Source organism: Camelus dromedarius, chromosome 6 (genome assembly GCF_036321535.1).
Source record: "Camelus dromedarius isolate mCamDro1 chromosome 6, mCamDro1.pat, whole genome shotgun sequence".
Taxonomy (NCBI): Eukaryota; Metazoa; Chordata; class Mammalia; order Artiodactyla; family Camelidae; genus Camelus; species Camelus dromedarius.
Window position 1 is genome coordinate 7,202,013 of NC_087441.1, and position 16,522 is coordinate 7,218,534.

The 16,522-nt window shown below is 40.0% G+C and overlaps 1 protein-coding gene, 1 long non-coding RNA gene and 1 other non-coding gene across 6 annotated transcripts in view; 1 reads left to right on the top strand and 2 right to left on the bottom strand.

Moving 5' to 3' along the window:
* Positions 1–8,597, bottom strand: part of WTAP (WT1 associated protein) — a 23,951-nt gene extending 15,354 nt beyond the window's left edge. Inside the window, exons 1-2 of one of the 4 annotated variants that reach the window (XM_031456636.2) lie at positions 8,423–8,597; positions 1,531–1,568 (exon numbers count right to left, since the gene is read on the bottom strand). In XM_031456636.2, coding sequence (XP_031312496.1) covers positions 1,531–1,560 — 30 coding nt within the window. In that variant the 5' untranslated portion in view covers positions 1,561–1,568; positions 8,423–8,597. Of the gene's footprint in view, positions 1–1,530; positions 1,569–8,105; positions 8,269–8,422 lie in introns of those variants that run through there. The other 3 variants (XM_031456634.2, XM_031456637.2, XM_064486510.1) reach the window with 3 other exon arrangements.
* Positions 2,791–2,862, bottom strand: TRNAS-GGA (transfer RNA serine (anticodon GGA)). Its single transcript has one exon. It is a non-coding gene; the product is annotated as a tRNA-Ser (tRNA).
* Positions 8,498–14,453, top strand: LOC135321470 (uncharacterized). The gene is made up of 2 exons (XR_010381199.1): positions 8,498–8,636; positions 12,646–14,453. It is a non-coding gene; the product is annotated as an uncharacterized LOC135321470 (long non-coding RNA).
* The last annotated feature ends 2,069 nt before the right edge of the window (positions 14,454–16,522 follow it).

Genomic DNA, 16,522 nt, shown 5'->3' on the forward strand with positions numbered 1-16,522 from the left:
GTAACTATTTTGGTTATAATGGTGTTTACATTAAGTTATAAGTGATAAAACTGCACAGAGCTACATACATGCAGAATGCACGTATAACCAGCGAAGTCTGAGTAAGCTCACTAGATTGTACTAATGTCAAGTTCCTGGTTTGATACTGACGTTATGCAAGATGTTAACATTCAAGGAGGCTGCGTGAAGAGTACAAAGTCCTCATACGTTTCTTTGCAACTTCCTACGAATCAATAATTACTTCAAAATAAAAAGTTTTTAAAAATGGGCGTAATATTCTAGTGAGATGAAATTGCTTTGTAAATTGAGAAATATTAAGTGTTTTTTCTATACCAAAAGATTGTAAAGCTGAAGCACCTCTCCTACTTTAATACAAAATTAAAGCTTTATTAATTTCTCTTGTAAGATATTAAAACACTTTTTCTTTATAAAAATATTTCAAATTGCAGTATATATCAGTAACATGGTATTATCAGGAAATAGAAGAGGGAAAATCATTATACCAAAATATATTTTAAAAGGCTAACAAAGCACCCAGAAATTCTCAAATTAAATCAGTTTAACTCCTTATTTTCATGAATAACTGACTTCAAAACCTACTTGTGACAAATTTCCACAACATTTATTATCTAACTGTCGTGGGAGCTACATGTCATTATGCATCTGTCAAAACCCATAGAATATACAACATCAAGAGTGAACCCCAATGTAAACTATGGACTTTGGTTGATTAATAGTGTGCCCATGTTGGTTCACTGATTGTACCACATATGCCACACTGATGAGGGATGTTGAGGGTAGGGGAGTATATATGTGTAGGTGGGGAAGGCTTATGTGCAAACTCTGTATTTTCTGCTCAGTTCTGTTGTGAACCTGAAACTGCTCTAAAAGAATAAAGTCTACTTAAAATATATATATTAAAAAAAACCAAAAATAATTATTAAATTGTTCACTTATTCACTGGTTAGTAAGCACATATCCCTGCTTTCCCAAATGAATTATAAATTCCTCTTAAAAACTGTTACATCTTTTGACTTCTTTTGTGTGTCATACTGACTAAACTGAATTAAGGTAGGAATTCAGAACAGGAAAAATGAGACTAGAAAATAAAACTTCAGAGTAAAAGGTAGAATCTAAGAACCAATTAGCTGTAAACCTTATTTGAAAAAATAAAATCGCTTTTGCATCACAACCAAAGGGATTTAAATTAGGAAAAAAAAAACAAGTTAACTTGTAATCTCCTGTTTTTGACATTATTTGTAGTTACATAGCTGGAAATATTCATATGAAAAGGCTACAAGATCATGTGGATATTACTGTAATGGAAGTTTTCTAAAAGCTGAAAATATTCTAAAAATGTTACATATTAGTTACAATGTCTAACATTATATACTTACAATGCTATTACTGGTACAAAGCAAGGGAGTAAATAAGCAAATAATATGGGTAGTCCTTTCAACTCTGTACTTCCAAAAAAAAAAAAAAGTGCTTAAAAACTACTTAAAAACAGAACAAAACAAAAAACCAAACCTTTTTGGGAAGAGGTTCCTCGTTGGTCATCTTGAATCCTAGAAAAAGGAATAGAAGAGATTCAGCTTATTTTCTTCCAGTTAAGGTAGGGAACAAAAAACACTGGCTTTTTCAAACCAATTTATTACTGAACTCAGTTACGACTGAATCATTAGGTTTTTTTTTTTAAATTAAAATACACCTTTTAGACTAGTTTTAGATTTACAGAAAGGTTGCAAAGATATTACAGGGTTCCTGTATACTCCATACCCAGTTTCTCCTTTGTCAACACCTTACATTATGGTTGTTAATGGGTTTTTTAAAAAAAATTCTTATAAAAAAAGCTGATTATTCTTTTTTAATATTACCATAAAAACTTGAGAGAGATATAATTTTTCAATGCATTCTTACAAGAGCCCTGTGAAAGACAAATCTTGCAGCAGAATTGATAGGTTTGTGCTTAAGTCAGATGCCGGCATCTTGCTGAAAGGATAATACCAGTTGCTACTAAGCCTTTCCTTTTACAGAATGATACTGTTATAAGGTTGAATCTATCATCATGATGAAAATTCACCACTATATAATGCATACATATATGTATAAAAAGAAATGTCATTTACACATTAATAAAAATATTCCTGCATTATTTAACTTCATATTACGGAATAATCTGTAACTCAAAATTAGCCTCTTATAAATTTACATAATTTCACTTAGTCCTGTTGAAAACAACAGGTTGATGACAGAAATAGTCATTTACTTTATTATGCTTACTGAAAACACTTCTGTTACTTCCTAAATTCAAATTTAACAAAGAGACAAGCTAATTTAAAGTCATTCCTAGGTATCATTTCTAATAGCATAGTCACCATTATTCCCTCATATCTTATTTTAGTTTATGTTACTTACCCATACTTATTACAAACTCCAAACTATTAAAAATTTAACCAAAGAGAAATAAGTAAGTCATGGATATGTAATGTACAGCTTGGTGACTACAGTTAATACTGTATTATATACATTTGAAAGCTGCCAAGAGTCAATCTTAAAAATCTTCATCACAAGAGAAAAAGAAAATTTTTTTAAATATGTATGGTGACGGATTGTAACTAGATTTATGTGGTGATCATCTCACAATGTATAAAAATACCAAATCATTATGTTGTATACCTGAAATTAATGTTATATGTCAGTTATACCTCAATAAAAAAATTACTTGACCAAAGAATTTATAGCATAAAACTGAATTTTAAAAGCTACTTGATTTTATTTCCCCTTTAACAGAGGCACTGGGGATTGAACCCAGGACCTCATGCACTCCAAGCACATGCTCTACCACTGAGCTATATTCCCCACCCCTCTATTTGACTTCTTAGCAACTGAGATTCCTCACAAGGAGATGATCTTCCAATACAATTTTTTATATTTCATACAATTCCACCTCTACAAGTCAAACACTCTAATCATACTGTCATTAAACCCCGATTTTCAGATTAGGTACACTGAGTTGAAGTAATCAGTACATATTAGGGGAAAAGTTATATATCATATCACAAATTACTGGCTTAATTCTTCCCTCTTTGGTAATCTTATCATTGGCTGTAACAACAAAAACTTGAGTATATATTATTTGTTTTTGAGCTGATGGAACTGATCAAGTTTCTCTGACCAGTCAACACCTATGAAGACATTATCCTATTTCTACAATTTAAAAATCTGTATTTTATTTTCTTTAAACTGGTCCCTGCCTACTTGAAGCCCCTTATTACCCAGTTTATAATCTCTGTTGCAAGTTACAGATAGCTGCTTAGTGACTATCCTAACATGACAGTTGTGAATCCAATCATTTGAGAAACAAACCGTCACCATGTTTACCTCCACAGAAGCCTGACTACTTCTCTGTTAGCATGGTTTTAATGTGCACCCACTCTACTAGACTGCAACCTCTTGGAATCCACAAATCAAGTTAACATTTCCTTAGGCCTTCCCATTTGTCCAGAGCTGAACATAGTAGGTACATGTCAATGTATCTGATTAAAAAAAAACTACTAGAAAAATACTTGAACTTTTAGACATACTTAACTAGTATATAAATGTGTACCTATGTGTGTCACTATTCTGATTAAATTCTTCTAAAGGCTTCCCATCTCACTCAAAATCGTGCATGCCAATCCCTTGCTAACCCCTCATTTAGGCTTTTTCTTCTCAATTCTTATCACCACCTGACACTTTATACACTTACCTGTTTCTTCTAGTTAAAACATAAGCTCCACGAAAGAACTGTTTCATTCACTGCTGATGCCTCGGTAGGCATCCAAACATGATAAATGAAAGTATGAACAAATGGATTTGCTTCAGTTACTGTAAAATTTTGAGAATAAATTCAATATAACATGTACTGTGTTAGAATTCTATGAGTGACAGTTTGAAAACAGCTAAATTTACCACTCTGGATACGTAGTCCACCTGTTACCTGATTCCTAGGCACCTTAGCTAAGGATTTTGGCCATAAAACTTAAATATCATGGATGATGTTCAATTTAAATTCCAGTTTTTTTTAAACTAGTACATGCTTCTACAACCTAACACTTCCCCGGTTTATTTGTTCATGCTTTTCTTAATACATAGTTATTCAGATTCTTAACGGAACATTAAAATAAACTTAATTGCAAGCTTAATTAGTAACAAGCTAAACTGTTTTTAAAGGTCATTTAAAGGGCTGAGAAACACATGAAGGAAGTTCTAATAACTTGGCTTTTCCAGAAGAGGATGGCAAACTTTGAAAACAAACAAAAAAAGCAGCCTTTGAGCCTCAGTTTCCCCATCTCAAAAAGGATTACCACCACCAAGGCTCAAAATTACTGAGCTATTTTTGAAGATAAGCAGTATTTAGCATAGTGACTGACACAAGGTAAGCATTTTTATTAGTTTCCTTCTTCTGGGGTTTGGGGGGAGGCGCCTCCCACCACAAAAAAAGACTTTCAATCATTACTTCTCAAAGAATCTGAAGAGAGAATTCACAGGTTGAGGATAACGATCATAACATGTTCCTGTTTTTGTTTCTAAGACCTGCTGCATAATTCTTGGCGACCTCCAATTTTTAGAATTATGAACAGCGAGTTATTCCCATTTCTAACACTGGCTTATGCTTTTTCCCTTTTAAAAAGTTTGATGACGGGTAGATTTTAATTACACATTGCTTAGAGGGTATCTGGATTTTCTTTATAAAATAAATGTCTAAATTTGTAATGAAAGTCAAGAATAAATACAAGTTTTGTATATATGTTCGCTTTTCACACATTATGGAATGTGTGACTTGAAAATCAAAGCATAAGCACTTAGAAAGAAATCCTCCCTTATGAAAAATCAATCTTTGGTTGAGATATGACTTAACAGTTGAATGGACACTGGCAAAAGGCAAATTAGAACAGGCTTAAAATTTGAAAAGCATCAACAATTCAAATATATAATCAAAATAGAACCTGGTTCTCAATTCTGACTTTCACATTCTACATGTGCTATGAAATGTATTACTTCCCAAAGCACAACCGACAAGCACAATAACCATCTAAAGTCAATTCTAAATTCATAAAGACAATGGAGATTTGAGGTTCTTAGAACAATCTATTCTCATATCAAGAAAAAAGAATGAAGTATCATTTGGAGTTGAACCTTGACTCTTAAAAGGAAAAAATGAATATATACCCAGTGCTATGAATCACTTATTCAATAACCACAACTTTTCAAAGTCAAAGTTAGTCCCTATTTTCCAGATGATGAAAAGGGTTATGAGCCATTAGGTGATTAGCTCAGATTAAAACAACCATTAATTTAAAAATGGGGGGGGGGTTTTAGGACCCCAAATTCAGTGCCTCTCAAAAGTTGGTAACCCATGAAGATGGATAATTCTCCCACTCCTGCATCCTCAATGATGATTAAGCTTAACTACCTAAGGTAGAGAACACAGAAAAGCAAAATAGAAAAAATTTAAATCGGCCAATTTGGCTACATTTTAGCAAGAAGATTGGTTAAAACATGATTTTGTGTTTTGTGTAAAGATTCGTTATCCACATGGATAATTCAGAGCTAATACACCTCTTAAGCTTAGAGTATCAGAACCACCATCTACTCTTGATGCCTTTACACTGAGAAACAGCTTTTGATGGAGAGTTCAGTTTTGATTGGCTAGGTGCCTAGCATCCCAGATCCTAGTACCTTCCGGGCTCTTAGCAGTATGATCTTGAGTCACACAACTCCAGGTCTCCTTTAACATATTGATCGCCACGTCAACCAAATCTGGGTGACAGTTGTGTTTCCTCACGGGCACCCCATCCAGAGTGGGAGATCAACATGTTAACAGAGAGGCAAGCAACAGCCAACACAATTTCAGTAAGAAAAACATGTACCTCCCTGAAGCTAATCATAACTAAACCCAAGAAACTAATAATCTGACATGGTACTACCCATGGCACTATAGTAGAAAGCGTACTAGTTAGGAATTGGAAGATAAACTTTTCTTAACTTTGTTAATCGTGGGATCTTGAGCAAGTCACTTTCTCTGGACTGCAGTCTCCAAACAGCAAAGAGAGGATTCCAATTCTGCCTGCCTCACAAAGTGCTGCAAGTCTCAATGCTTTAAGTGCCATAAAAATGCTATACAAGCAAAAGGTTATTTCAAGTAAAATACTAGCATTAACATAAAAAAGAGTTTTAGTGTGTATTTAGGAAAGATTAAAGTAAACTTCACCAACTACACTGTCCAGAGTTCAGAATGTTTGTTTATAGCATAGAGTTCTAGCCTGATGCTCCACCATTATATCCAACGGGATATTCTGTTAAGAATATTGAAGTTTTCCTCTGATAATCTTAGTAACAGAAAACACTTAGAAACAGAAAAGTGAGAGACAATGAAAAAAAAAAAAAGACAAGAATAAAGCCAAATACTAGCTAAATCTTGTGTTGCTAAAGGATCTAACAGAAAACTTTTAAGAGCAAGAAAAGCTTTTTTTTTCAAGAGCAAGATAATGTACAATTACATGAAAATGATCAAGACTTCTAAAGAGTATATTCAAGGGTATTCTATACTACATACATACAAGACTATATATAAGAGACTCGGAAAGCTGTAGTGTACAGTGCAAATGTAATTATTACAACTCTCATCTTCATACTATGAGACTACTATGGATTTTCTGTATCATATATATCAACTCATTTCTGACAAATACTCAGAATTCAATTAGAAAAGCTAAATATGATGAAGTTCTATAAATAAGCTAAGAAAAAATACCAGGGACACACTTTTATTTTTAATGTTGCCCTTTGGGACTTGGAAATTTAGGTAGTTTGCCTAAGTTCCACCATTGTGAAGTGAAAATACTGATCACTTAGCTATAGCTATCTGCTTAAGATAATGTAACATCTGAACACAGCCACCCAAACCCTTAAAATCTAACCTCATTTTTATCACAAGCCGCAATGTCTTTCCCAATTTCTAATGTAATTTCTTTCCCTAACATTCCTAATCAGATGCTACTGAATGACATATAATTAAGTAAAATTAAGCATCCTGGAAAGATTTTTGCAGTAGTTTTTTACAGGGGTTTAAATGTCTACAGTATGTTTATCTGCCACAGAAACCTTAAAGGTCAAAATTTTAAAATAAAAAAACCCTGTAGATTATCACTTTGCCCTACACCTGAAGCTAACACAACATTTTAAACCCCCAATACTTCAAATAAAAAAAAAGTGGGCGGGAAAAAAACCCAGCAGAACTGTGGTGACAGACCTTTGGCTTCCACTTACCTTCCTCAGCAAAGAAATTAAATAAATTCTGAGATGGAAAACTAGATGGACAACTCAGAACTATAATACGCTCATTGAAATACTTCTCTGTCTCGGGCAAAAAAAAATCATTTCTTACTTTAAAAACACGGTTATTTAGGATTTTAACATAGTCCTTTGGGATCAAATATCCAACCTGACTTCATCAAAACAAGAACTTGGACTTTTCCACTATGTGTTCCATACTGACTCATGAAATATGGTTTAAAAAATTACTAAGTCTTACAGGGATCCAAGGAGAGATTTTAAAATTTCACGAGAATCTCGAGTTCAATAAATATACATACATATTTTGGCCAATATGCATGCATTTAGAAATGGAAGTCTACAAGGGAACGCAACTGCAGTAACAGCCTACTGCGCGATGAGAAATTTGGTCAAAGAACGTTGCTTCCCGTCCCTTGCTGAGCTAGTTGGTGCCGCCAGTCCTCGGGATCCGGCCAAGAGGGGTGGGAGCCGGGGACACCGAGGCGGGGACAGGACGCGCACCGAGGGGGCGGCCTCCTGGTGTCGCCGGCCCTCGGGAGCGCCCACCTCGCTCCGGGGCCGCAGACACTGAGGTAAAATGGCCTCGGGGCGGCGGAAGTATCCTCACAGGCGGGAAGGTGGCGCGGCTAACGGGAGGCCGGCGGGTCCGGGGACCCCGAGTCGTTCTCCGTGTCCTGTTCGCCCCTTCCCGGCCGGGCGGCCGCGCCTCAACCCTGGGGACCCCGAGGTCCTCGCCGCCGCTCTGGTCGGCGGCCCGCACCTACCTCTCCAGACGGAGGCCGCGCGGGCGCCGTCCAGTCACATAGGCCGACCCTGCACCGCCCGCTCGCTGCCCGGCCGCGCTGCCGCCGGCCCCGGGCTCCTCCTCCCGCCGCAGCCCCGGCGCTCCCCTTTATTTGAGGGTCTCGCTGCCACAAAATGGCGCTGAGGGAGGAAGCGAGGCCCCGTTGCCCCACCCCCTTCCCGCTCCTCCCACCGCCCCGCCCCGCCTCGCCCCGCCCCGCGCCGCCCGGCCCGAACGCGCGGCCGCCAGCGCCCGCCCGCTTCTCCGCCCCGCCATGTTCGCGCCCGGCCCACTCACCGACGAGCCGCCTCCCGGACGCGGCTGCAGCCACCCGCCCGCCAGGCCCCGCCGCGGGAAGGAAAGGCGAACGGAGGGCGCCTGATGGAGGCCTCGAGGCGCCAAGGGAGGAGCTACGCCTGGTGGCACTCCCTGCGGCCGCCGGAGCGCTGCAAGCTCGGCGGGGGCGGGGAGGGAAGCCGGCCGCAAGGAGGGGTGAGCCGCGAGGTCGCAGGTCAGCCGCGGGGCATCACGGGAAGGGCGGCGGGGGTCGCGATTGGCCGCGCTGGGCGAACGCGCTCGCCGGCCACCTGCGGCTGCGGCGCGGCCTCTGGCGGAGGGATCTGGGCAAAGGCGGCGCGTGATTGGTCGGCTGAGGTACCGCGCTCATCTGTGATGCTTCCGCGCGCTGGCGGGCCAGGTGCGACCTCAGGAGCGGGGCCGTGGATCGGAGTCCAGTCAATTTAGGCTGTGAGCACCCTCACCGTTTTAAGTTTTGAGAGTTTAGAAACCGACGCTTTCTCTTTCCATCGGCAAGTGCGGCCTCCTGGACGCTTGGTTTGTCCCTGCCTTGACATCTCGAGGCGAAACCGGGCCGCTATTGTCTAGCAGACGGAGGTTGTGACTGTATGAGCAGCCCTAGGGGCACCTTGCTAGCTCAGAAACGAGAGGAAGGCGAACCTAGTGCAGCTTTAATGAACCATATAATACAAGTTTTTAAATTCGAATATACTCATTTACGCAAGACTGTGTGTGAGCAGGACTATTGCATAAGAACGATCGTGTTACCTGATAGACGTGAAACAGTCTCTTGCGCTTATTACGGGAGTCTCGTAATTCTTTTGGCCTTTATCCAGCTTTACCAAAACCCCAAAGGAGGTGTCCTGGAATGAGGTGATTTATAAGGATAAGATTGAAGTATACTCAAGATGGTCAGGGACCAAAATGCAAAGAGAAAAATGGGCAAGGACATGAATAATGTCCTTACTTATAATGGAAATACACATTGAAATTACAAGGCTGTGGAGAAACAATGCTCAGATTTTCTGATGGGAATGAGAAAATTATTCAAGCCCTGTGGAGTACTAATATTTTATATTCACTTATCCTTATGCCTTGCAATTCTGCTTTTAACCCCTACCTTATTCTGAAGATACACTTTCACATATAGAAAAACATGTAGGCAAGGTTACTTGTAATGTCATAACAAAAGTTTGGAAAAAGCCCAAATGTCCATTAACAGGAAGCTGATTGGACATGATATATCCACACAGTGGAATACAATGCAATCAGAAAAAAGAATGGGAATGATACTCATATGTTGCTTTGAAATGCATCCCAGGCTATATGGAAAACTGGAAGCATATCCTAGAAACAAGAAAAATGGTTACCCATAGAGAGTGGTGGGGAAAGGTGGAGGAGAAGAAATAGAAGCAAGACTTCTTTGACTTTGAACATTTGAAGTTTTATATAGCCAAAAAGTAAATTAAAAAGGAAACAAACCCCAAAATTGATAGCAAATTGAAATAAAGAACCAGTAAGTCAAATTGGTAACATAACTGTATTGTTACACAGAGAAAATAATTATTTCCCCAGGGCTTCTGGAAATTGTACTCTAGTTAAATTATCTGTGATGGGGTGTATGCTAAGGATGAGAACACACTGCAAAGGAATCTTCAGCTTCACTCAGAGGTTTATAATTATTGGTACTATTGTTGCTGTGGTCTTGAAACTATATCATAGGATAATACAAATGTTATAATGTACAAGACTTTGAATGTAAGAGAAAATGAGATACAAATACAAGATCAAAGAACCTGTAATACATTTAAATGGGATATATCAGTTTGATCACATGATTTAAAAAATAAATTTACTCGTTCTATGCACCAAAAGGACCTAGAAGCACTAGGGTGATAACCAATTGTCACAGTTTTCTAGGGACTGAGAGGATTTCCCCTGGATGCTAGACTTTGTGTTAAAACTAAGTGTCCAAGGAAAACTAGGATGGGTGTTCATCTTACAGTTAGCAGTCAGCACACTTGCCATTCAGATCATGGTTTCTAAATTCCATTCCCACTAAATAGATCCAGAGCTCCTCAGAGAATTGGCTGATTCCAGTTCTAGGGCAGGGAAAGTACAAGATGAGTCAGACATTTTGTTGTGCCTGAATGCAAAGGAAATGCTTAGGATAATGAAAATGTGTCTATAGGACTGAGGAGAACAGGCAAAACTAACCTATAGGGATAGAAGTGAAATCTGCTTGGCTAGGAGTGTAAAAGGGCAGGAATCAACTGGAAAGGAACATGGGGGCACTTTTGGGGGTGATGAAAATATTCTACACCAGGATTAGAGTTGTGGTTACCCAGTATACACCTTTGTCAGTATTCATTAAGGTGTACCACTAAAATGAGTGTGCTTAATGTAAATTATACCCCATATATATTATACATTTATTATACCTTATCTGAATTTTACCCTCATTTATGTAAATTACACCTCAGTAAAGTGTGCAAATAAATGAAGACCGACCACATGAGAAAAGAAAGTCTGTTTTGTCAGAGCTTGCGTGCAAGAGAGTCCACCACCAACAGTTGCATTTTGGCAGAGACTCAAAGGCAAGCTTCATAGTGGAAGAAAGAACAGCTTCAGGTGTGCGTGGTTGGAGGCTATTAGCCCAGAGAAGCTGGAGGCAGCTAACTGGAAGCAGGCCTTCCTATGGGACTGGTTGGCGATGCATATTTGGCTTTCTCAGGGTGATTCTAAATTGGAGATGGGGACAAAAATTAGAGAAGCTATCAGTTTTTAATCGAGTCCTGGCCATTTTGAGCCTATTGTTACAAATTATTGTTTATCTTCCTGGATCGTTACTTGTGGTAGCAACCTGACTTCCCCCAGGTCTGACCTACAGCAGGCTGGCTTCCGGGGCTGGAGGAGGCCATTGGTTTCCTGGGCAGGTTGCTGCAGGTTGTGGGTCAGGGTTCTTTTTCTACATGTGGTCTGGATGTGTATCTATATGTTTGTATATTCAGTCTTCAAAAGTAAATTTTAAAAGCCAGTTTGAAGGATCTCCCACGGACTGAATTTAGGGCAATTTTAGCATCAAAAAAAGAAAATGAGTACAATTGATTGTAAATACTGAACAGATAAAAATCTATGACTCTACAGTTTGAGAGACAAAGGGGATAGGGGACTATTTTTCCATCATTGCAAATGACTACGAAACCAGCTTCTTACTATGAAAATCAGTTATTAAAAGGAAAAATAGTATTTGTCCTGCCTTTTTTAAAAAAGGAGAATTGTGGTTCACTCTGGGCAGATGAGGAAAAACTCTTCTTTACAATAGGGTGCTAGCACATAAATATAGACTAAATGCCGGAGTTAGAAAAATATCCAAAGGGAAAAGGTGGGGGAGGGGTAAGTTAGGAGTTTGGAGTTTGCAGATACACACTACTATGTGTGAAATAAATAGAGTCCTACTGTATAGCACAGGGAACTATATTCTGTATCTTGTAATGATCTACAATGAGAAAGAATATGAAAAAGAATACATATATAAATGTATAACTGAATCACTCTACACCAGAAACTAACACAGTGTTGTAAATCAACTATACTTGAGTTAAAAGAAAACTATTATGCAGAAATAATTTTATATTACAAGTTAAATATTATAAAGAATTCATTGATTCAGCAAGGATTCTAACGGACTTAAAAACCTTTAGATGACAGAATTCTGGGAAATGGGGGTTTTCATGCGGTTAGTTAAAGAAAATACACTTGTATAGTGGCGCCATCCAGTGGTCACCACAGGTTATTTATCTCCACAGGTTATTTAAAGAGAATACACTTGTATAGTTGCGCCATCTAGTGGTCACCACCTGAACCAAACGGTCAAATTTAGAATCTGAGCTAGTGGGACAACCTCCACTTTACAGAAAATACAGGAGAAAAGGTAGTAGTGCAAATCTAGTAATACTCTCAAAATTAATTATTCTCTTCAAAACTTTGCGAAACTATGAACAATAAATACTGAGTTAGGCCTGCTACTGCAGTGCTCAGCTCCATCCACCCAGCTTCAAGCTACAGTTTCAAATCAGATAACCAAAGTATGAAAGTTACTTACGTATTACTGTTTAAATAGCACATACTGTTGAGTTAGGTTGATTTAAGTAAATCGACAATTTCTTTCCTATCAGCCTGCTACTTAGCCTCTAACCTGTATTCCTACTACTTTGCTTTAGGAACCACCTAATAAAATATTACAAGGGAGACCAGAGGAAGAAGGAAAAGGCATTGGCTGTAAGTCTGGCTTTTGTCATTGGCACCCAAGAAGTCTCGGGAGCCTGGAGATGGGCAGAATTGGTGGTAGAGAAGCAGCAGTGATTCGTGGATGCTCTCCTGAGCCCAGAGCTGGTGTGACCGTGACCCTGAGCCCACCATGCTCTTCGATGAGTCAGTACCTTTGCTCTGGCCATTCTTCCTGCCTGCAGTGCTCTTTCCACTCTTCCTTACCAGGTTGTCTGCCATTCCTCATTAGCAGTTAGCTTTAGAGACATTATTTCTTTAGCTTATTTTGTGTCAAATACAGAGATTTGTAATTTTATAGATACAGGAGCTAAACCAAGCTTTGTAGACTAATTTTCTCTTTCTAAGCTAGTGGGTTCTACACTGACTTTCTTCCAACATTCTTCTGTGAGCAGCAATGCGGTATGCCAACCCAATGTATCTAATCTTTCAGATTTAGCTAATACTTAAATTGTGTAATGTGAACAAAAATACTGCAATGTGAATAAAAATACTGCAACCATATCAGTAAACAAAGAATGCTGAAACCAAGTCATCAGGGGCTGCCGCCACCCCCCCAGCGAGGACAGGCCTGCAGCCAGCCTCTGCAGCCACTCACAAGAAAGGACAGGATACTGGCCCTAGATAGCCAGGTGCTTGTCAAAGGAATGAATTCAATGAGCCCAAATGTTTGCTTCCTCCCATACATAGAAAAGCACTAAATTCTTTAACTTGAGATGCCTGGTTTTCTTTAGATAACAAGTAATCTTTTATTGTTCCAACTACCTGGTCTTTGTTGTAAAGCTCCTATATATCCTAGCTCCTCCCCTACCTCTTTGGAGCAGTGCCTCAGAGCGATCTGAGAGGCTGTCATCCCGGCTCGAGTCCTCCCACCAAATAAAACATAACTCTTAAGTTTTAGGCTGCGCATTTATTTCAGTCGACAGTAACTACCATTGAAGCTAATAACGCTTAGTCTTCATTTTGTTTGCAGACCACAAAGAACTCCACTGGTACTCTAAAAATTAAATATATATATAAAATTAGATTTCTATCATAATTTTTACTAGTACTGTTTTTTAAATGCTCTTTCATTATACCTATCTCCCTGAACATAACGCTGAATACTCTTCTAGGCTTTGTTTCCTTGTATTATTTTGAATCAACATACACCTAAGAAATATTTATTAGATAACCTGTGACATTGTACTAAGTACAGTCTTTAAAGGAAACTGTCTCCCAAATAGTGGCTGTAGAGTTGGGTTTTAATCATTCTGAGACAGGAAGGGGGCAGGACACAGCCATTCAAGGAATAACACAGCAAGTAACACCAGAGTGGCGAATGATTCAACCCCCTGTAGGCCTTGAGGCTCAAGATGGTGGGAGATTTGACTTCTTGTAGACCTTGAGCTTCATTATACACCCATTTTAATATATTAACATGGTGAATAACGTGCCCACAGGCGCCATGGCAGTCCCAAGGCTAGCCACAAAAGGTCAAAGACAGGGAAATGGCCAACTTCCTGGGAATCCCAGCCCCTTACCCAGGCTGGTTAGACTGGTCCTCCCACTTATTAGCATATGAAGCCACTGAGCCCATAAAAACTGGCAACATGGCGCCTATGGCCGCCCCCTCTGAGACGGCCCGCTCTCTGTCTATGGATTGTGTACCTACTTTTACTCTAATCTGAGCACCCAACCCCCATACCTCGTGGCCTTTCTCTTGCCTTTTGATGTATCTCTAAATAAATCTACGTTTACTCAACAGTGGCTCGCTCTTGAATTCTTTCCTGCGCGAAGCCAAGGACCCACACTTGGCGGGGCACGTCCCAGGGGCTCAACTGAAGCCTGGGACACGACCCTCCTCACGCCCCGGACCCTCCTCACGCCCCGCATGCGTTTTTCCTGCATCAATTCTGAATCCTTGGTGGGTGCAGGGAGCAGAGATAATAGAGGTGTGGGAAACTCAGAGCCACTTGTTCTTGAAAATACACTTGTCCAGTTACTAGGAAATCCCTTCATTAGGAAACATAAAGGCACCCCTTGGAGATAATTTCCCTATCTTGATTTCTACGTATTTTTCCATGCCACCCATTCAGTGCAAATAACAGTGATTTCTTACTTATTATTTGTTTGTTATTTTTTTAAATAGAAATACTGGAGATAGAACCCAGGACCTCGTGCATGCTAAGCATGCGCTCTACCACTTAGCTACACCCTCCCTGCAATTACAGTGCTTTCTGAAAAGGATTCAGTGTGGCAGCATGACTAAGCATCGCTGTCCTCCATCCGACTTCCACCAGGGTACCACGGTACCACTGCTGGGAGCCATGCTCCTCCTCTTGCTGCTGGTCCCGTGACTTTTTGAGTCATACTATCTTCAGCCCATGGGATGAATTATGGCAGGTATGAGCCAATGTTTCTTAACAGAGGTGCGATTGGTATCCTGAGCAGGACAAGTCTTTGTGTGGGCGTGTAAGGGTTCTGTGCGTTTTAGGGCATGAGCACCCCTAGGCTACCTCACTAAACCCCAGCAGCACCTCTTGTGTGTGACAACAGAAAACGCGCCTTCTGTGTTTCCAGTCCCCCTGGATGGGCAGGATGCCCCTGATGAGAGCTGTGGTCAGTTGAGGGTGTCATCATCTTCTTTACCAAGGAGTGATGCCCAGTCTTCTTGCAGGCAGAGCTGGCCAGTTGACCGGTTCTGGCCAGGACCGGAGGACCTCTCCTGGGACTTGTAAGAATAGTTTTCCTCCACAAGAGAGCTGTGCATGAGGAGAAAGTGCTTTTTCTCCCTCCCTTCCTTGTCTCTCAACAGGCTGGGAGAGGCTGCGATGCTTACATCTGTTGTAACCATCTTATGACCATGAGACACCAAGTGGGAAAACAGAAGCCAGCCTGCTGAGAATTCAGAGCAGAGGGTGGAAAGTCCCTGGATCCTGAATGACATCGTTAAGCTTCCAAACTAACCCAGGGGCTGCCAGTTACTGGGATTTTTATGAAGTAAAATAGAAATGTCCTTGTTGTTTTAAACCACTGTCCACCAGGATTCCTGTTACCTATTGTGAAACACATTCTGACTTACACAGTTAGAGAAAAGGGGTATTCACATGATACACAAGTTAAAGAAAATGGAAAAGTACCAACAAAGCTAGCTTTTTCTCAGGACAAAAAAAAAAATACACACACACACACACACACACACACACACACACACAATAAAGGAATTCACCTGCAGAGAGTTGAATGTTCAAAGTCTTAAGATACGAACTGTGTTTCCTTTACTGAATCCATGCATCAAAATAATTGTTCCTCCTGCAGCATTTTGCTTTATGGGGGCTGTTTTGACATCATGACTTCAGCCCTCATTTGTTCAGCGGTGTGATGAAGCAGACATTTAAATTCCACTATTGACTTCCAGAAAATTGAAACTTTATGAGACACTGCCCTAGGGTAAATTAAAAATATAAGGGGCTTGGAGAACCTTATTTTCAGAATTTTTCAAAATACAGTTCTGTTTGCTCTAATGCTCTCGCTAACTGTGTTTAACCTGTGGAAGCAACAGGCAAATTCTGCTGGGTCAAACACTCAGTGAAACTTTTTCTAATATTTAAAAAGGACAGCTCTTTATTTCCCATAAATTACAGACCCACTAGCTCAGGAGACAGTCCATCTGGAAACTGTGCGCCTGATTCCCCTGGACAAATTGCAGATCTGCCAGAGAAGCGCGTTGGACTTTAGGCAGTTGTTCTGCTATTGACTGTGCTGGCCACCTGCTACAGATGTCTGTGAGGAACAATATCATATTTATTTTCATTGCTCCTTTCTGCCTTT